This window comes from Leuresthes tenuis, unplaced genomic scaffold, assembly GCF_036924035.1.
Source record: "Leuresthes tenuis unplaced genomic scaffold, fLeuTen1.0.hap1 SCAF_19, whole genome shotgun sequence".
NCBI lineage: Eukaryota > Metazoa > Chordata > Actinopteri > Atheriniformes > Atherinopsidae > Leuresthes > Leuresthes tenuis.
In genome coordinates this window covers 18,987,276-19,008,343 of record NW_027325373.1, presented here as the reverse complement: position 1 = coordinate 19,008,343, position 21,068 = coordinate 18,987,276, and the positions used below count along the sequence as shown (strand labels likewise).

Here is a 21,068-nt window from a genome sequence, read left to right as displayed (position 1 = left end):
AGACTGAATCCTAAAACATGCAATATCAAATCAAACCTCCTGAATCAATCATTAGATTAATAAAACTGGCTGCACACTCCTATGTAGACCCCCACTTTCCTTACAATGAGCTTATTAATGCATACATACCACAAATCAGTTAGGAAATGCATTTACCTCCAGCCTTTCAGTGTTTATATAAACCAGTTATCAGGATAAACATCCAGTTCAAACCTGCTGCAGCCGCTCCAGGTGGGATGAAGGCTGCACACAGATAAATGTTTCTGCATGGATAGTTTAGACTGGAACTGACACACGCTCCCAGGTCAAATCTTTAAGCTTCTTTCTCATTTTGCATAACATCAGGGTCGCTTTAGTTGATATGAAGCATCAAGTTGCACACATTTTGGATTTTGGCTGGTTTTCATTTTCAGCTCTGTATCTGGTGGGTCTACTGAATAAGTCCAAATTAAAATATCTGATATATTAAAAGGTTATCTAAAGTTTTCTCTACAAATTCTCATGATTTATAGGTCATATATTCTGCATTCTGTTGATCTCTGACCTCTACTCTACCAAAATTACCATTGCGATTGCGCGTGCTCGTGATGTACGCAGAAGCTGCGCAGTGTCTCAGTTTGGAAACTTCTTAACTCTTACATTCTATTTTAACTCGAAATAACTCGAAATCGGAATTTTGAACAGGAAAATCCTCATCAATCCCAACTTTAAGACCCATCATGGCTGCTCCGCACATAAAAAGTGGTGATAGCTGCAGTAATAACCTGTTCATTGCCACATCTGTCAATTTGTTTCTCGTTAAATCAGTCAAACACAAAGTAATGCCCTATTGATGAAAACATCACCAAGGTATTTGCATGCACAAATAGAGCATAAAGAGCTGTTTTTTGCTTGCATTGCTAATAAAAGCTAGCCCAGTCACTGGGGCTTATCCATTTGTCATAGATATATAAACGATGGGTTTAGAAACTATAATGTTAGTTGTTCATTTAAGGAGTTTTATTCCCATTTTTGGCTTAATATGATAAACTCAAACAAATTAATACATATAAAAAGTTTACAAAGGGTCAAAATAATCAAGTGAGTTTTTCATAGCTGTAAAAAGTTAAGACTTTAACTCATTTATTTAATGAGGATGCTATTTGCAAGTGGCCTAAAAGGTCGTTAATTTATAAATCAATTTATAATCTACAACTATCTGGGGAACTTTTTGCATTTATTTGAACTTTTCTTTTAACCGTGTGTTAAATTCAACATGTATCTTTAAGTTAACAAATTCTTTCTGCTTCCATATCTGATGTTCTTTTTTGAGTTTTTTTAAAAGCTTTTATTTACTTGTTTCAGCTGATAAATGAACTGACACTGTTCGCAGATGTTTTTTAAGTGACCTAGATTTGAATTGTCGGCGCACAACGTGTTAACTCAGGATAAAGTTTCCCCCTCGCTTGCTTTTCGACCTGTGGGCGTTTCAAACGCGCCTGTGAGTGCAAAAGTGCGATATTTGTCACTCCACACGACAGCACAGGGGTCCTGACAGAGGGGGCCTGGTTATGCTTTGAGCCGCATTGGTCGTGGATTTTTGCTATAATATTGCCTCCGTTATGTCTCGGATATTAAGCGTCATCAGCGTTCAGCTGCGGAAAGATTTTGCGGCATGTCGTGGGATTGCTCGGCTTCCTTTGAGGACCATCTGCTGCACCCCAAGAAAACAAGCAGAAGACAGGTGGCACAGTTCAGTTTTATCAAGATTATTTAGATGAGACTGCTCAATAAACATGTTTTCGTTGACTGAATTAGTGCTATATTCGTGTGTGAGGTGACCATAAAACCTTTAAGTGATTGATTTCTGCAGCCGTCATTCATTCACAGCTGTTACAATCGCAGTGCATGTTCTGTCACATTTGAGTGTTCAGCCAGCAAATATGTCATCTCCAGTTCAGATATAGCAACATTACTTAGATGCAACGTTTTGTAAATATACTTCTGAAATGCTGTATTGGAGCTGTATTCACTCATTGTCACTGCTCTTCTGTCCTTTCAGTAAAGCTTTCTCAGCTTTGGGAAAGCGATGGAGGGACACCGCAGATACTGTCATCATTGGTGGGGGGTGTGTGGGGGTCAGCCTGGCCTATCACCTGGCCAAAAGTGGCATGAAGGATGTGGTGCTGCTGGAAAAGTCTGAGCTGACAGCTGGATCCACCTGGCACGCTGTACGTCCTCATTTTATTTTATCTTAGGATGAGGACCCTGCTGGTCTGAAGGGGCCACAGGTGATTTGTCATAAATGGCATCCTCACAGAAGCAGCATACGTTGTCACACATCCTGGTTTTTAACAGTCATTCAACAAATCAACACATCAGCATTGCTCTGCAACTAAATTACTAACTTTATTAGCAGTTGAATTGAGGATGTCATTTTGAAAATGGCCGTCAGATGCACACTTATGTGATCAGATTGCTTGATAAAGCAAAGCAACAGCTTGAAGAAATCCCAAACGTATTCAGTTGAATAACCCTAAAGACTAAGGCTGAAACTAATGAATACTTTCAGCACCGATTAATTGTATTGGCGTATAAAATGTAAAGAAAGTGATTAAAAAATGCAAATTGACAACCTTAAACAGCTTGTTTTGTCAGACTATCAGTTTAAAAGAATATTTTCATTTTCTATCTTTGATCACAAAATAAATAGACATTTACTCTAATCTAATTAATAAAATCTTCAATAATATTATATATTTTTCATTTATATATTAGTTTTATATGCAAATAAGTGTAGATGCTTACAATTTACTGGCTACAAATGGGGAATATTTGGAATTAATTGTTGTTATTGGTCAGCCATATTTCCATCAAATTCTGTACTTCTACTAATCTTTGCTTAACAGCTGTAAAACATGGATTCAGAACAGCTTGTTTGGGCTGTTTTAGGTTAGTTTCAAACAGAAGCCCAAATTCAACAAGAAATTTTATTCATGTCAAAGAGTATTGTCTCAATATTGTTCCAGTTGGCTGCTGAGCCTTTAATGCTGCTAGAGAACTGAAATATGAGCGCATTCTTCCTCGACAGACTCATTTGGCGAAGGACCGCTTACACCATTTCCATCGAAGGCAACTGTTACACTATAAGTTTTCAAGGCGCTCGAGGTCTCGACCCACTTATGCTTCCACATAAATCACTTGCAAATTTACAAGCTCCACTCTCAGGCTATTAATAAATTTTTTGACATGTCAGAGGGGACGTTTAGTCTTCAGTTACCTGCTTCCTTGGGGGGTGCTGGAGCATGTCCCAGCATGGATTGGGCGAGAAGCAAGGTGTTCATCTATTTAAATGCATGTTTTGTAGCTGTTAGCATTGATATAATTGACCTCAGGACTGATAATGAGGTGGTTTAGTCATAAAAAGAAAATCAATTACCTTTATGTTCAAAGTATTTTGTTAAGGAGTAGTTTTGAGTGGCAGTAAAATGTAAGTCCAAATCTCCAAATTTGGCAGTTCCCTCAGCTCCAGTGGAGTGTTTTGGCCTCTTTTAGCATTTTGTTTTAGTTTGGTTTACACTGATTCTGTGCCACAGGCACAGGAGACAGGTTAAGGTTGCAGTAAGTGAACTATATTTTCCATCAGGAGTTGGGGAAAATGAATTCTTGTGTATGTGTTCTGCCTTCATCCCTCATGGTTTACGGTGTGTTTGTATTTCAGGCGGGTTTGACAACATATTATCATCCAGGCATCAACCTCAAGAAAGTCCACTCTGACAGCATTAAACTGTACGAGAGTCTTGAGGCTGAAACCGGACAGGTGAGACGCCTCGTTCGTCTTTAAGGTACATTTTTCATTGTGTCTGCGTTTATTTGCATGTGTTTTGTACTGTCTCTCTGTGCAGGCAGTGGGCTTTCACCAGCCCGGCAGCGTCCGCATTGCTTCAACATCAGCTCGCGTGGATGAGATGAAGTACCAGATGACCCGCACACACTGGCACGTGACGGAGCAGTACTTCATCGGACCAGAAAAAGTTCATGAGCTTTTTCCTCTGCTGGATATAAATAAGGTTTGTATTAAACAGTGCAGCACTATTTGAAGTCACAGTGGAGTGATTAGTGGTAAGATATCAGTTAATGCCACTAATGACTATCCACCAAAGTGGCTGGCAGGTTTTTGAGATTTTTTGTTAACTTTTTGTTGACTTTTCTCTGCTAACACAGAGAAGCATCCAAAGTTTTGCTCTGCCTCTACAGTCTGGTCCGGTTATAAATCACCTCAAAGTACATGCTTTGCCTTTTGGTCCATAAAGCTATTTCCTTTCCCACCAAAGTCAGATTAGAAGAAAAGCACCGCTCTCATGTCTGTCTACTGAAATTGAAGCTCACCTTATTTTGGCATAAAGACTGGAAACAACTGGCCTGGCCCTGTCCAAAGTTTGAAAAAGCTCACCAGTTAATTCAGTTAGTGCTTTAGAGAGACAACAATAACCGTAAAGACAAAAGTTGGCATGTTTCTATGAAAAACAACAACAATCATCCTGCTTAAGCGGATAAACAATTCACCTCACAAGCCAAGTGAAATTTTTAAGGTTAAGAACGCAAATAGATGCTTTTAACACATACTAACCTGCAAAAATGTGAATTTTGTATTGAAGAAGAACAAATTCTGCATTTATTTAACACATGCACACTCCTCACCCTCGGAAAGACCAAAATGTTCTTTCACAAAACTCCTCTATTGAGCTGATATTAGATAGTTCACCATGAAATCTCCTCAGGTCAATTATGCTCCTTATGTTAAATGGCTGTAATAATAAATACTGCTGTTGTTTGTTCAATCAGTCCATTTTAATTGTCTCACTTTAACCTGGAGAAGACCCTCATTATGAATGCTTATCACTGTGTTAATTTGTTGTTATTTGAAGGTTTTTCTATGACTTTAGGTGTTGGCAGGTCTTTATACCCCAGGAGACGGCCACATCGACCCGTACTCTCTGACTATGGCTCTGGCTGCTGGAGCTCGTATGTACGGCGCCCAAATCTACAATCCTGCCCCGGTCACTGCCCTCAACCCGAGGTCTGATGGCAAATGGGACGTCCAGACTCCTCATGGAACAATCCTGGCTAATCGCATCGTCAACTCAGCAGGTGTGTGTTTGAACATTTGCATCTACACAAACTCTCAAAGCAGAGGGAATTTTGGTCCTAATACACTTAGTTTTTATGTGTTCGAGGCTATATCAACATTATGTTTTAATTTTAAAATAAAACTGATGAAGTCTTCTTGCACAGTTTGTGGTAACACATCTGAAAATGTATATCACAAGTCTGTTTGCTGATAATACCGTGGGAAACGCCAATTGTTGCAAAAGTTTTGAGCGGCAGCTGACATAGGCAGCATGTTACAGACACTAAATCAAACAATGGCTCAAATAAAAGCCTATCAGGAATCAGCAACAGTTCAGAGAAAGTTTAATACAAAAGTACATACGAAACCCAAAGATAGAAAGGTGGGATCTCTAGACGAAACAATCAAATGTTAGGAGGCCTCAAACTAACCTGTTGAATTCAGGACACCCTCTGTAAACCCTGTAAGACGAAGCTAATAAAACCAAAACTCAGAACAGGACTTAGATAATAACAACCCAGTTAATATGTGATGGAAAACAAAAGTGGCCAAAAACAGCACATATGCTGGCTGTCGACGGTGGAAAGAGACCAGTACACTTCCTCCTCTGGCTCAACATAGGCCCATGTGGCTTTGTTTAGCCAATTAGGACTTAATAGCGAAAAAAGGCAAATTTGTTGGTCACAGAAATCACATTAACAATTGTATTTTGGAGCAGAGGTACATTTAACACGGCAGAAACATTATAAAATGCAGAATTTAACAGCACATAAGCTGCTAGAATGGACAACAAGGTCAGTAACTTCTGTAATTCATTATCATGTGAATTATAACTACCTCTGGTAGTCAAAACTGGGCTCTTTGTTTTCTTCTGGAAAAGCATCATGTGATCAGCAACAAAGTGAACACTGGCTGTCAACATCATAATCGTCTCTTTTAAGCAGTTTTCTGCCTGTCCACACTGAAGTATGAACCCTTAGTTTCAAATGAAAAGAAGAACAGCAGCAAACATCTTTGTTTAGGGGCTCTGAATCATTGAAGTATAAGTGTGGCCCTGAGGCAGAAACAGAAAAAAACCTGTCCATTTATACCCTCTGACATGCAACTAAAACTTTGAAGTCCATAAAATGTACATGAAACTTTTCTTGTGATTTCTGTCCTATTTTTTATTCATGTTTCCTGTCAGAGAAGCATGCAAAAAAACTGTGTATGAATGTCACAGGTCAGACAAACCATGTATTAAACAGCATAAACTTGCTCTATATTGTTAATTTGAGCAAGATAAACAGCACATTTTATCAACTGCATAAAAACATCTGTAGAATTATCACATAGAAAAGCTCAGTTCACAAAAATGAGCTATTAATATACGCCATGCAGCTGAAAATTGGCTCATGATAGACATAAACTCAGGATGAAATGCTGAACAGATTAGAAATTTTGCACGTTTTTAAAAAAAAATCCAAACATAAAAACCAGGAATGCCTTCAAACACTTTTATTTTCTGTAGAAAAGGGAAGATATGTTAGATTCCTACAACAGTGCACATAATAAAAACATCTTATCTGCACAGACTTGACGGCAGGAGACCTTTGCCCACACAGACCACTGCTTTCAGAGTTCAGAGAAGAGAGTTTTTAGCTTGAACTGGACCGTACCAGTTCTGGTGGGATTTTGTTGGCAACGACTCCTTTGATCCTTGCTACTGTTGCTTGTTTTTTTTGGCAACAGTCCAGGAATTTGCCTTCTCATCCTTCCCTTTATATCGTCTGATGTATAAGCTGTTGGGTAACATGGAGCAGTATGCGTGTCATGAATTGTTTTTCATTGGTCATAAATAAAATTTGTTCGAAGTTGACCAACAACAACTGGAATTAAACAATTAAAATAACCTTTGGAAACATGCATGATTAAAATGTTCTTTAGACGTCGAACTATAAGCATTAAGAACTGTAACAGTTTGCAACTCTTGGCTCAATTTCTCTTCCTCTACATATTTGCACTTTCTATACTCTTACTAATTACAGTTACAGCATGTTCTGGCCCTGTCAGCTTTTTGGTTTTCACTCTTGTTCGAGCCAATCCAAACAGGCCAACTGTTCACATTTCAACCAATCTTATAGCAGCAGCACATGCACACCTCCTGACAGATGTTTTCTTTCGCTGACTCTTTTTTGCATAAGAGTTTGCAGTTTAGCTGGATGAATTTGACTATCTTCTTTCATAAATGTCACACCTGTATTCTTGATGTGTGGGTTAATGCAGGCTTTTGCAAACACAACCACAAACTTTTCCTGACGCAGGCTCGCCGTGTACGTGGATTTCTTTTGACTGAAAACAGATGCTCCTTCCTTACGAGCAGCAGAAGTACAATGGCCCCAGTGGGAAATCAGCCAGCTTGAATTTTCATTTCTATATATCCATCAGAGCAAGGAAGAAAATGACTCCCAAGGAACAGCAGCGGCCTCAGCCCTTTTTTAAAAATGCATTGCGGTTACAATATTGTTGAAAAACCACAAGCATCAGTTCTTATGAGCTTGCATAACACAAATGATTGCTTAGATTTAAGCTCAGTGGCGCCTCATCCCAAACCTCAACAAATACCCCCCCCTCCCTAACTTATGGTCGAAGGTCTTGCTCCTTGTTATGCGACCCTTTATAGATCAGTTTACACGGATACGCCATGCAATCTGAGGGAGGCGAGTTTTACTATGAAATCAAGTGTGAGATAGTTTTCACAAATATACAGACTAATCAGCAATATTGCTCAGCGGATTTCTTCTTTTCTGTCTGATGTACCTCGCCAAATGTTGTTTACTTTGGTTCATTATATAAAAATAAAAGTAAACATCTGACATTTATTCAAATGTGCATTTGTTCTACCACTTGAAAAAACAAAAGCTTTATGTTTCAATCATTTGTCCAGAACCTTTAACAATCTGTTTCTCCTGGAGGCTACATTTAGATAACAATTCTGGTTGTTTATCCATTACCTTAAGTTACTACTGTACTATTTACACTTTCTATTTCAGCTGTTAATCCAGCTAAACCAATTTTGACTCACATATAGATGAATTGATCTTGCTTTTAAACTCTTTGTACATTAGTAATATCTACTTGGCTCTATACCCAACTTTGAATTAGCTTCATATGTTTATCCATTATTTGAACTATTCTGCATTTATTCCTTATATTAATTTTAGCTAATTTTAAGCATTTAGCTAAATGCATTAGCCACATCCATTGGCTAACTACAGTTATCCATAACCAACTGTTATGGCTATTGACTCAGAGCTGGCATTTAAACTTTTCATTCAGTACTTTTATCTAAACTTTTATCGGACATTTACTTGTCACTATGATACATTTGGCTGTTTTAAGTAGAAATTTCTTTAGGTTAACTTAAATTGCACAGCTTGCTTTCTTTCCACATTTCAATACATGATCTTTAGGAGTTTCAGCTGACTCTGTGTGTGGATAATTTGTTAAATTGAGTTTCTTCCCCATCTTTCCACATCCCCCTAACTACAGAAGGCAATATATTGGTAAAGGCTGATTTAGCCAGGACATTTTGAACAAACTGGCCTGATTATTGCAAGATTAAATTAATAAATTGAGGCAGTTTAACTGCAAACAAAGACTTGTTTCAAAGTTGACTTTATTTAGATGAGCCTCATTTAATTGATTTTTACCTTGGTAATACAGTGAATCAGCCCTTTGTACGGGCTTTTGGTAAACTCACTCCCTTGCAGGCCAGCTTTTGTGTAAACATGCTGGGATATTGACAAGATGTAGTCATCCCCCAAACTTGCCCTCACTAAGAGATAGGGTTCACATATGGACCACAAACAGGATATGTGAAAAGATGTTACTGTGTTGATGAGCTGCAGACTTGAATATGTTTACACTGATCGACATAATTGGAACACAAGCATTCACACCACCGTAGAGCTGTCTGTTAATTAGACTTGTTCATGCACACTGCTGAAGATTTCAGGCCTTAGTGCTCCAGCTGGCTTTGGCCTCACACTCCAGGTCACAACAGCTGAGTTGGCACATTGATCTGTGTTACATTCACATGTTGCACAAACAGACTCAAAATACAGCATATTTGTTTAGCGGCTGTTAATTTATAAACCAAGTTAGGCTGTACTTCAGCTGTAGACCTGCACACATGGTTGTAGTTTACCTTCAGTTTCTAATCTCCTTTTTTTCTCTGTTTCTTTATCTTCTAAATGCTTTCTTCACAGTGTTTGTATAATATGTCCTTGGGGCCTTACGTTAGATTTAGATTGACTTTTAAAAGTATTTTAATTGATCAGTAATTTATATTTGTCCATATTTTTATGTCTGTGATGGTCATTTGTGTTGCTGGGTGTCTGGATTTGTTCTTTTTTTGTGAATGTTTATGCAGGTTGACCTGGAATATTTAATTTTTGGATATCAACATTAAAATCACAAGATTGTTTGTCTGTCCTTTATTATTTTCATAAAATGACTACCACAGGAAATGGAGCTTCTTCTTGGAAACGGATTAATTAATCAGACTTTTGTGCGTTCACCAGAAGAGATAGACTCCATAGTGGAGGTCATTGAGGACATACTGTATCCAATTTCTCAATTTTCCATTGACGCAGATGAAGCAGTTCAACCATAAATACTAGCTTGACTAGCTTGTGATTTTTGATTTACTTTCTTGCTGAAATTAGATGGGAAAATTGAAAATATGTTCATGTCTGAACAGTTAATATGATGTTAGGAGACACTTAATCTTAGATAAAGACTGAGAACTGGGGGAATCAGTTAGCCAGAATCAGTCCAGTGGTGACAAAAAGCTTTGTTCTCTTTGATTAATCACAATTACAACTTTTGTAAAATGTGAAAAATAAAGAAGATACAGCTTTTCATGAGCAACTTCTTTCACATCTGCTGTCTTTATTCCAAGCTAAGCTAACTGTACAATGTCTCTAGCTTTGGATTGAATGGACAGGTTGTTGTTCACAAGTTGTGTTTCTAAAAGAAAAAACTTAATAAAGGGAATAAAGAAAAATGTGGCTTCTTATGCCAGCCTGTTCGGTCACTGAAGGCCCTGATGGGTGGGCAGGAGCTGCAACATTATGAGCTCCATATTCCCTTCAAGTACGGTCTTGAGCATATGGAGATCACTCAGATTTACGTCATTTTGATTGAAGGAAATTGGAGGAGCCACCTTTGACTTGTTAGTTAACTTTAAAATCTGTGTGGTGACTTCATGTTGTTAGCTGATTTGATGCATCTCTATTTCTATAGGTTTCTGGGCCCGGGAGGTGGGCAACTTGATTGGTTTTGAGCACCCCACCATCCCTGTGCATCACCAGTACGTAGTGACAGCAACAGTACCAGAAGTGAAGGCTCTGAAGAAGGAGCTGGCAGTCATCAGGGACTTGGAGGGCTCCTACTATCTGCGTCAGGAGAGAGATGGCCTGCTATTTGGCCCCTATGAGAAGATGGAGAAGATGGTGTTACAAGACTCCTGGGTTAGGAATGGCGTACCTCCAGGTCTGTGGCATGGAGTATTTAGAATATTTCTTTTTTTAATCCTTGGTTAACTTTGTAGTTATTGTAGGTTAAACATTTGGATATATTTAACTTTATATCCTGTCTACCTGCTTCAGGGTTTGGAAAGGAGCTGTTTGAGTCGGACCTCGACAGGATAATGGAACATATTGAGATGGCCATGGAGATGGTTCCTGTGCTGAAGAAAGCTGACATCATTAACGTTGTGTCCGGACCAATCACATACACCCCTGACCTGCTGCCCATGGTGGGACCTCACCAAGGAGTTCGCAACTACTGGAACGCCATAGGCTTTGGGTAGGTGTTGAATTAGAACATTTCAAACAATGTGGTGCAAAAACTCCGTTGACCCTAAACAACATACCCCAAAGACTGTAAATATTTTTTTTTTGATAGATAGGAAAGTGCACTTATTAAAAGGTAGGGGTGGTATCATGTGATTTTCAAAGCTTTGACTTTATGTACTCAGGTATGGAGTTATCCATGCTGGGGGCATTGGTAAGTTCCTCAGTGACTGGATTAGGACTGGAGAACCTCCCTATGACCTGATTGAATGTGATCCCAACCGCTACGGCAAGTGGGCAGATGTGCCTTTTATGTGTGCCAAAGCAAGAGAATCTTATGGCTTCAACAATGTGGGTAAGAAAAACACAAGACCGCTCTCCTTCCTGTTCTCATTTGACAAAGATTTGTGATATCACTGTCACTAAACCTCATCATTTTGCTCTGTGTAGTTGGTTACCCCAAGGAGGAACGTTTTGCTGGCCGGCCAACCTCCAGGACAAGTGGTGTTTATGAGCTGCTGAAGGACAAGGCATCCATGGGCTTTCATGCTGGCTGGGAACAACCTCACTGGTTCTACAAACCTGGAGATGACACTGGATACAAGTATGTCTATTTCCTTAAATCTCTAATAGTGCTGACATTTGAACAAAACCGTCTTTACCGTTTTGGCTTTCTAACTTGTTAAAAGTTAAAGTTCCCATGAAGTGATTGATGTTTTTCCTGTTAAAACCAAAGTTACGGCTGCCAATTCAGCCGATATTTCACAAAACATTGCATTGGACGGAAAGTCGGTATACACCTCTGAGTGCAGAATGAGTCCTAAACTTTTTAGGATTATTTTCCAATAATTCAGGACACATCATATAAAATATTAGGAAAAATAATCTTGTGACTTAAAATGAAGAATATGGTGTTGAATATGGTGCATGACAGCAGAAACGAATAGCAACCATCTTTGTGTGCAGAAAAGAGTAAAGTTTGCCAGATTAACATTCTTGTGTTAAGATGTGAGGTCACACTTCGCTCCCCTTCAGTCCTTTTAGTGAGCGGACAAGCTCAGCATACTTCATCTAACAGTCAACTTTAAGCAGCAGCACAAGAGAATCATTGAAATTCCACATTGAAGGAACGGAACAGCTGCAACAGATGGGAATGCACTTGTAGGAACTGTGTGTTAAAAAGCACTCACAGATTTGAGTCTGGCTCTGTGACAAACCGTTGCAGAACCAGCTTAACCCTTTAAGTAGACATACATTTGAATGGTTAAAGTGAACTTTGTTCTGGTGAGAAAAGCTGCAAACTTTTCAAATAACGGATACAGATATGAAGCGATCATAAATAGGGTTTTCATTGCTATTTTTGGTTCATATTTAGAAGATTCTAATATGAAAAACTGGAAAAGTCAGAAAAAAACTTCCACTAATACATAAAGAAAGCATATAGACTTATAGATGCACTGTAAGGGGAGTAGACACGCATTTGAAAATAGTTTCTGATCCGGCAAAGATTAAAATGATGTGACTCGCCAGCTGTTTCCTGTCTGCATCGGACCAGATCACATGTTATAATATCCCAAATATCCTTAGAAATAAAAGTAATTCCCTCAACGGTTTTGTCTGATCAAGACAACTACTTCTTCTAGTGAATTACAACATATAGCAACGTAGCCTATACAGCCGCACCCTAGTCACACTTTGCGTCAGACCAGCTTCAGACTGATTCATATTTCCTTTTAGCCACTTTTTTGCTTTGCTGGAGAATGAAAACCTGACTATTGATTCGGTACCGTTCTCAGGCCCAGTTTCCAACGCACCAACTGGTTTGGACCCGTTGGTAGAGAGTGCAGGCTGGTGATGGAGAAGGTAGGAGTGATTGACCTCACACCTTTCGGCAAGTTCATAGTGAAGGGGAAGGACTCCCTCAAGCTGCTGGATCGCCTGTTTGCTAACAGCATGCCAAAGGTAGAGCACATGTGCAAACCTTTCAACCCGTTCCAGTGTATTGTAGACAGCACTGTTGCACAAATATTCCTGATCACATGCCCCTCTCCCTAATGACTGTGATTCCAGGTGGGGCAGACTAATATCAGCCACATGTTGACACCAACTGGGAAAGTCTATGCTGAAGTCACCATCACCCAGCTGTCGCCAGGAGAGTTTTTGCTCATCACGGGCTCTGGGTCAGAACTCCACGACCTCAGGTATCAATCAGTCTCACCCCATTTAGAGTCTGTCAACTAACTAGATATATTGACATTGTGTCTTTGTGCATTATCAGTCTCTCCAGTTTTTCTGGACTCTTCAAATCTTTCCCTCAGTGTTACTCAACGAAGAGATACAACATATTCCTGAATAATGAAAAAACTTTGTATATCTACAGTGACTTGTAGCCACCATTTTGAATGACTTCAGCTTCATGCTTTTTTCAGTTTGGCATAGTGAATAGCTCTTAATATCAAACCTGTGAACTTAAGCCGCTGTTTCTATGAAGAAAGACCAGTCTGACATGCTAATTAGAGCACTTCCAAGTTAACCAGCAACTTTAAAGGTCGACAAAATGGAAATTCTCTGTGATTTGGCATTTCATACAGTAACACGCTGTAGGATAATATATCAGTGCTGAAACTAATTCAAATGAACTTACAGCTTTATATGCATACAGTCACATTCGGAATACACAATATACGCATAAAAACTATTATTAAACATAAGATTTAAATTTTTTTTTTTAAGATTTTAATTTCAACACTCCTTCTTAACCTAATTTATATAAATACATGTTTTGATGCATCATTTTCATGCATCATTGCAGAAACTGGTCATTTCTAACACTCCTATCCTCTGCACAGAGCGCTGAGTGTTAACAAAGAACGCTTCTCAGTTCTCAGTCACACACCCAGGAATGAGTTGAGGCTCAAGCTGTGCTGAATAACTCCCCCACAGACTGTTCTACACCACAGAAACTTAAAACCTCCCAGCAGCTGTTAAGAGAACGCCCTGCCATTTGCTCCAGTTAGAAGGCAGTATATTTTGTCTTCTTGTCTTCACTTTAAGCAACTCTTCACCAAAACTTGAAGGGGGCATGTAGCGACCTCCAGTGGCATCAGCATTTGTCACTCGTGCAAATGTGTTAAACTTTATCAAATGTGTGAAGTGCAGAGATCCTGATGACACTGTATTAAACTCTCTTGGCTCTGTGGGTTTGAACTCCACTCAGGTGGATAGAAACTGAAGCTGCAGAGGGTGGATATGATGTTGACATCAGTAACGTAACAGAGGACATAGGCGTTCTTGGCATTGCGGGACCAAACTCCAGGAAGGTTCTCCAGAAGCTGACAAATGAGGATATGAGTGACACCGGGTTCAAATTTCTCCAGTGCAAGTCCATCCAGCTGGCTGGCATTCCTCTCCGAGCCATCAGGATCTCCTACACCGGTAGGACACACACTTGAATATTCCACCTCCAAGTCAGAAGAGTAAGGTTTTAAAAAAACAAACAAACAAGGAAGATGCACAAAGACTTCCCTTGAACAAGAGCTGAATAGGTCATTTGGGTTAAAGAATCAATAGATAACAGCAGAATAAGGCAGTAAGAGTAAATAAAGTTGGTAAAGCCTCTAAACTCAGCTTCTGAGCAATGAGATGGACTCTTCACCTCTATGAAAGTCCATTTCTGCCTTAAAAAGGAAGCACATAAGATTAGGTAATGTACATCAAAATTATTATGTTTATTGAGCTTGTAGTTTTAACAACCTTGGCCAATTGAAAGCACAAAGTTGGTGACGAGATCAGAAGCAAACGTTCATGGTCGAACTTCAGGGAATATAAGTATTTTGAGAATAAAAGTTCCATTTATATAATCAGTTTTATCTATGCTGTGGGCCCTTTTTTAAAAGTAAAAATGTGCTTAAAGAGTTATTGAGAACTACTTAAAAGTGATCAGAAGAGAGGGGTTGAGTGGAGTCTAATGGGTCATCCAGAGCCCCAAAGCTGGCCAGTCCGTGAAAAGCTGGATCGGATGACATACAGAAATAAAATGATCAAATAATAACACAAAATAACGACACAGAGGCAAAATGATTCAATATTGATGTACTTTCGGATCATTGCAAAAATGTTGATTTATGAAGTCAAAGTGATGAAGAAACTTATTAAAAGGTGTAATTTGCCTAAACTTTTTCAGTATGTTGGATCAGAGCTTCTTCTAAACTACACCTTTCACAAATAAAACACATAAATATCGATGATTAATTATAACCCAAAGAGAAATGATATTGTTGCAGTGATTTGTTTTTAAGCAATCAATTTCATTATGAAGAATTATTGCTATTTTAACTTTAGAGATTCCCTTCAAACTAATGAAGTAACTCAGGAAAGCATTACTTTGGCCTCCAGTTCTGTGAGAAATCGTGGAGTCACTTTTGACCAGGATTTGTCTTTAACTCATAGATTAAACAAGCCTCCAGAGTGACTCTCTTTTAAACTGGTTCATGCATTTATCTCATCTGGGCTGGAATACTGCAATTTCCTGCCATTTTAAATGGGTCACATCTCTTTGTAACTCTACATTTACTCCCTTTGATTTAAATCCTCTTTGCCAAATATAAAGCTCAATCTAAATGGCTTTGCTCTATCTTATACTAAAAATCTGATAGCTCCCAACAGCCACACCTGATATCTGCAGGCTTAGCTTCCCAATGTTTCCAGGTTCAAAATAGGAGGTAAAGCTTTAGGTTATCAGGCTTCACTCCCTTTGAACCAGCTGTCAGTCTAGCTATGAAACACAGACAGCCTCTCTTATCTCTTTTGAAATAACTTATGTATAACTCACTCAAATTTGATGCATTACTTGTTTTAACATGTTCATTTTTAACATTTTCTTTCCTTTTTGCATTATTTCATTGCTGTTTTATTAATGTTTTACTGTTATCACTGTGATCATCCTTTTGAATTCTAGTTGTTTGTTTGTGCATTGTAAAGCACTCTGAGTTGTATTATGCTAGAAAAAGTGCGTATTTTTGACAAAAATGTGTCCGTATACTCTGATCGCCTGTGTTTGTGTGTAGGTGAGCTTGGCTGGGAGCTGTACATTGATCAGAAGAACATGGCAGCTGTGTATCAGGCCATGATGGAAGCAGGAAAAGATCAGGGCATCGACAATTTTGGCACCTACGCCATGGCCTCGCTCCGACTGGAGAAAGGCTTTAGAGGCTGGGGAGCTGAGGTATACACACCCAAACACACAGACGATATTTAAATTAAATGCCACCTTTTACTTTAATAAAATTCACCTACCGATGCCTGGTAATTGTATTCCCTGGTGACTAATGCACCATCCCATAGTCTTTTTGGTCATCATGAAATTCCCAAGAAAGTCAGAGTTATCATATAACGAATGTGCTCATTAGGACTTTTACAGCTTTAACTGTAGGCGTCATTACGGTCTTAACATATTATTACCCCTCAATATAAATCGAAAGAAATTTCCCATAAAAGCGCTGTAAACACGAACGTTTAAGCCCCGATTTAAATGAGCGGACAGTTTGAGCTGACCTCACGTAATCAGGACGATTGTTTTGGAGGCACAGAGCCTGAAAACTACAAGCTGCGGCACCTTAATGCTATAAAATCTGTTTGTATTTGAGTTAGAGGAAGCCAGTTCAGTGGTATGAGGACAACTGATTCACCTTCTCTGGCAGCAGACACCATTACAAAAATCTGAGAGAAAAATGGATGCATGAGCATGTTTTCATGCATCTTTTCTGGACATGAATCTTTATTTAAGTTTGTTTTTGAGATGGTTGTAGGTTGACTATATCTGGCTTTTAAAAGTTTGATCCATATGACAATCATTCCCAAAGAAAGTAGATTTAACCTGCTGTTTGTTTTTTTTAATAGAAGCATTATGTCTTGGTTTTATCCATTTGAATTACACAACAAATTTCTATCCATCTAGATATTAAAGTTTTCGCGTAAAACACAATGATAAAGCTGATATGACATCCATTTTTCAGTCTAACTGCATAAAAATGACAATGCAGAGTGACCAAAAAAACTAAGGCAATTCAAATGAATAGTAACCAGGTTACTGCATTTTACTTCAGTAATTAAATCTGGCTACAATAGTTGAATTTCTTTTGTTTTCACTGATTAAATTGAATTGTTTTAACAACAAGCAGATGTCTCCAAACTTTAAGCAATCTGAATAAATACATGTTTATGTAAAGTTAAAGAATGAACCGTAGCATTGCTTATTTCTTGACATAGTCTGTTCACTTGAAATAGAGCTACAGACTGTATCTCTTTCTGATTTCTTGAACAGCAGTTCAGGAGGGACAGACGCTACAGCTTTGATCTCTATCAGAGCTTCAATAAAACTCATACCGCTGGGATTTAAACACGTTGTTTCCAAGTTAATTGCCAGACGTTGAAGGTCAAGACATGGTGTGACATGGTTGTAAATGCCAGGGTGAATAAGATACAGGTGTATTCTTTGATTGGTCACCTTAACCTCAGGAGAGTGCAGACCTTTGGAAGACTGAGGTCTTAGTTATGTGGCTTATTTATATTTTATATTATATTTGTGGCCTTTATTCAGGATTAGAATCTCTTTATTGGCCTGATATGTTATTGAAGACGAAGACTTTAGTTATGTATGTTGGATGACCTCAAACTTCTTGGATTTTAATGAAAAAACCCCTGAAATAATGATATTTGGGCCAAGTGGATCCTGTAGTGCTTCTGATTCATGTGAAACCATATGTCCAAAACCTTGGAGTGATATTTAACACTGATAGTCTGATCTAAAATTTTCTTTAAACTGAGGCTGTTATCTAAAGACAAAACTTTTTTTTTTTTTTTTATCATTTAATTATTTTGAAAAGCTTATTCACGCTTTTATTGTAATGTCCTGTATGTTGGCGTTAGCCAGTCGTCCCTTTGAAGACTGCAGCACATCCACCCCGGTGCTTGCTGGTTTTATTGTTGACCTATAAGAGACCTAATGGGGGGGAACTCCTTTTTATCTTTCCGATCTCCAGACTGACGCACAGAGGAAGCCGGGTTTTTACTGTTGTAGCCCCAAAATTATGGAACAACCTCCTCTTGCGTGTTCGGCAGGCTTCAACACATCAGGATTTTAAGTCTTAATTTATCTGCTTTTGATTCCATATGAGAGTTGAATTTTTATTTTTTCACACTTTAATTGCTTTTTAATGTACTTTGGTCACCCGGCAGTTTAATAGCAAAGGTGTTTTATAAATAAATTTGACTTGGTTTGGTGAGTTGGAGGAAGAACAGGCAGCAGAGAGTCTGTTCATAAGGAGTCAAACCAGGAACTCACCTCATCTGAGGGCATTTCAGTGGCCTGACTTCTCATGTTGAGCCGTTCAGTTGTATTAGACGCATCTTTCACATCGTCTGATCATTGCTGAAAGAAGCACATTATTATAGAAACAAGACATTCAGGTTTATTTCACAGGATCTGCTTGTTGGTCTTTTCAGATGAATTGTGACACCAATCCTCTGGAGGCTGGACTGGATTATTTCATTAAACTGAACAAGGTTTGTTTTATCCTACAGCTGTTCATTAAGGAATGATTAGAGTGCTATAAAGAAAGCAGAAACATGTAAATACAATTGATTGTATTTTGTTATTTATATAAATTTTTCCACATTCCTTTTTCTTATTAATTTGCCATTTGATTTCCGTGTTTATTTCATCATTCATTCTTACTCTTTAGCAGTTTTAGTCTTTTTTTTGTGGGACTCCTGTTATTCCATGAAGCATTTCCCCTGTTCGTGGTCCTAATTCACAACTTGAACGCACAATGCGTTTGTGTATGAGCAGCCTGCGGACTTTATCGGCAAAGCAGCCCTGCAGGAAATCAAAGCCAAGGGTCTGAAGAGGAAGCTGTCCTACCTGTCTGTAGAAACAGATGATATCGACCCCGAGGGCAACGAAACCATCTGGCACAATGACAAGGTTAGCATCAATAAAGCCATTGTGTTCATATTCTGTTTAATTAAACTGTTTTGTGGTTGTTCCCACTCAGCTGGAGTCCCTTTTTTCCTCTCCTCAGGTGGTCGGCAACACGACATCCGGAGCCTACAGCTACAGCAGCCAGCAGAGCCTGGCTTTCGGCTACCTGCCTGTGGGGCTGTGCTCTGTGGGGCAGAAGGTGGAGGTGGAGCTACTGGGCAAGAAGTACCCCGCCGCGGTCATCCAGGAGCCCCTGGTCCTTACAGAGCCCACACGGACCCGGCTGCAAAAAAAAGCAAAGGCCAAAGCATAAGCACAGACTGCCCTCGACCAGCTTCTCACCTACTAACGAATCCTACTGTCAGTTATGAACCAGAGCCTGGAGAGAAGAAAAAAACAATACAAAACAATAACATGTGGTCCATATCCTGGACTGTTTGTGTCTGCAGGTTTAGCTAGAATAAAACTGATGAAAAGGAGGCTGGAAACAGATCTGTGAAGTCTTAAAACGTGTTTAACAGTCATTATGTTACATTCTCTGGCCTCGGTGTCGTTCAGTGTCGGAGGACTAATCCACTTTTTGTAATTCCATGAATGGATGTTAAAGGTTTACAGGTAAACGGTGTCTTTTCACTTGGAAGAATAATTGATTTTCAAGTAGAAAGGGTTCGAATCACACGTGCCTTTTGTGCTTGGTGGAAAATCAGAGATGATGCTGCTGCATTTTTCAAGGTCAGAGGAGCAAATGGAGCAAAGTAACCAAAAGAAAGCGTCCTGGGTGTTTTCAAACCTGTACAAAGATTTTTTGTAAATCTGTTTTTTAACTAATGTAATTAAACGGTTGTTCATGAATACTTTGATAAGTTCACTCTCTGTCTTTCTGATCCTTTCAATAGTGTGTAATATGTGTACAACTACACAGTAATGATCCTTAAAACATGATAAATCTTCTGTAAAATGGTGAAAAATGGCCTTTATTGCTTCCCGAAAATGTGTCTATTTCTTTTCTTATTTTTGGTCAGCAATCAAAAACCAAAACAGAGTATGGAAAATAGAAGAAAAGCAGAAAATGATTGAAAATGAATCCCAAACCACCTCAAATGGGTTCTTTTGATGCCAAGTAGCAGTAACTCCACTCTGAGCTCCTCCTAGATGACTGAACTCTTCGTTCTATCCCTAAGGGTGATCCCAGACACCCTTCAGAGAAGGGAAGAAGGCCTCGATATAAAGAGGCTGTTGTTCCTCGACCCAGCCAGCCTAGATGTGTCTCAGCCTCGGGCCCTTTGCTCCATGTCTTCCCCCATTTTCTCTGTCCCCTTTCCCAACTATGTACTGTTAAATAAAGGCCACTAGCATCCAAAATAAATGAGAAAATAAAGAGAAAGTGCATTGCGGCTGCTTATATATGCAAGCTCGTTCTTTCTGTCACTATCCACAACTTATGACGATAGTTGAGGGTTGGAATGTAAATCAACTGTTAATCGAAAAAACTTAAACTTTGAGCTTAGTGTCCGCTTCACTTCAGATGCCCCCTAAATCTCCCTTTTGAACAAGACTCTGTAATCTTTAAACGCCTCCACTTGAAGCAGAAACTCGCATCTTAGAGCTGGGAATATGTATTTTTCCAACAGGACAATGGCCTCAGATTTGAAAATGCTCATCAATAAATAAATTAACTTTATTGCTATTATACATTTGGTGCAATGGAATCATGAATGGCTCCTATAGTTGTTAAATAGAATAAAAGTAAAATAATAGCATCACAGGAAAAAAAATATTCCTGTAAAGGGAGAAATAAATCAAACTGAAAGCTTAAAGCAGGACCAGCTGTATGTTTTAAGAACAGCACTGTCCAGAGTGTATGTATGTTCATGTTTGCTCATCCAGGGTGCTTCACATTTGGCTACAAACCGCCTCAGTACCTGCTTAAGATCTCCACTTGACAAAGCCAACATTATTACATCATCTGCAAAAAGGCAAAGATGCCATCCTAAATTAACTGAACTGCATAAAAATTCAGTCCATAAAGTTCATGAACAGAATGATTGACTCCAACATCCATTGGAATAAGTTTAACCAAGAGCTGAAAATAAAAAAAACTATAATCAAAATAAATGACAAAAATGAATAAAATAAA

The 21,068-nt window shown here is 38.8% G+C and overlaps 1 protein-coding gene across 1 annotated transcript; it reads left to right on the top strand.

Moving 5' to 3' along the window:
* The first annotated feature begins 1,500 nt into the window (after positions 1-1,500).
* Positions 1,501-19,785, top strand: dmgdh (dimethylglycine dehydrogenase). The gene is made up of 16 exons (XM_072371463.1): positions 1,501-1,723; positions 2,042-2,210; positions 3,701-3,799; positions 3,885-4,049; positions 4,926-5,130; positions 10,400-10,648; positions 10,765-10,963; positions 11,136-11,305; positions 11,401-11,554; positions 12,747-12,912; positions 13,021-13,151; positions 14,168-14,385; positions 16,017-16,174; positions 18,454-18,513; positions 18,800-18,934; positions 19,032-19,785. Exons 1-16 carry the CDS (start codon positions 1,602-1,604, stop codon positions 19,242-19,244), a joined length of 2,613 nt encoding a protein of 870 aa, XP_072227564.1. The 5' UTR covers positions 1,501-1,601; the 3' UTR covers positions 19,245-19,785.
* The last annotated feature ends 1,283 nt before the right edge of the window (positions 19,786-21,068 follow it).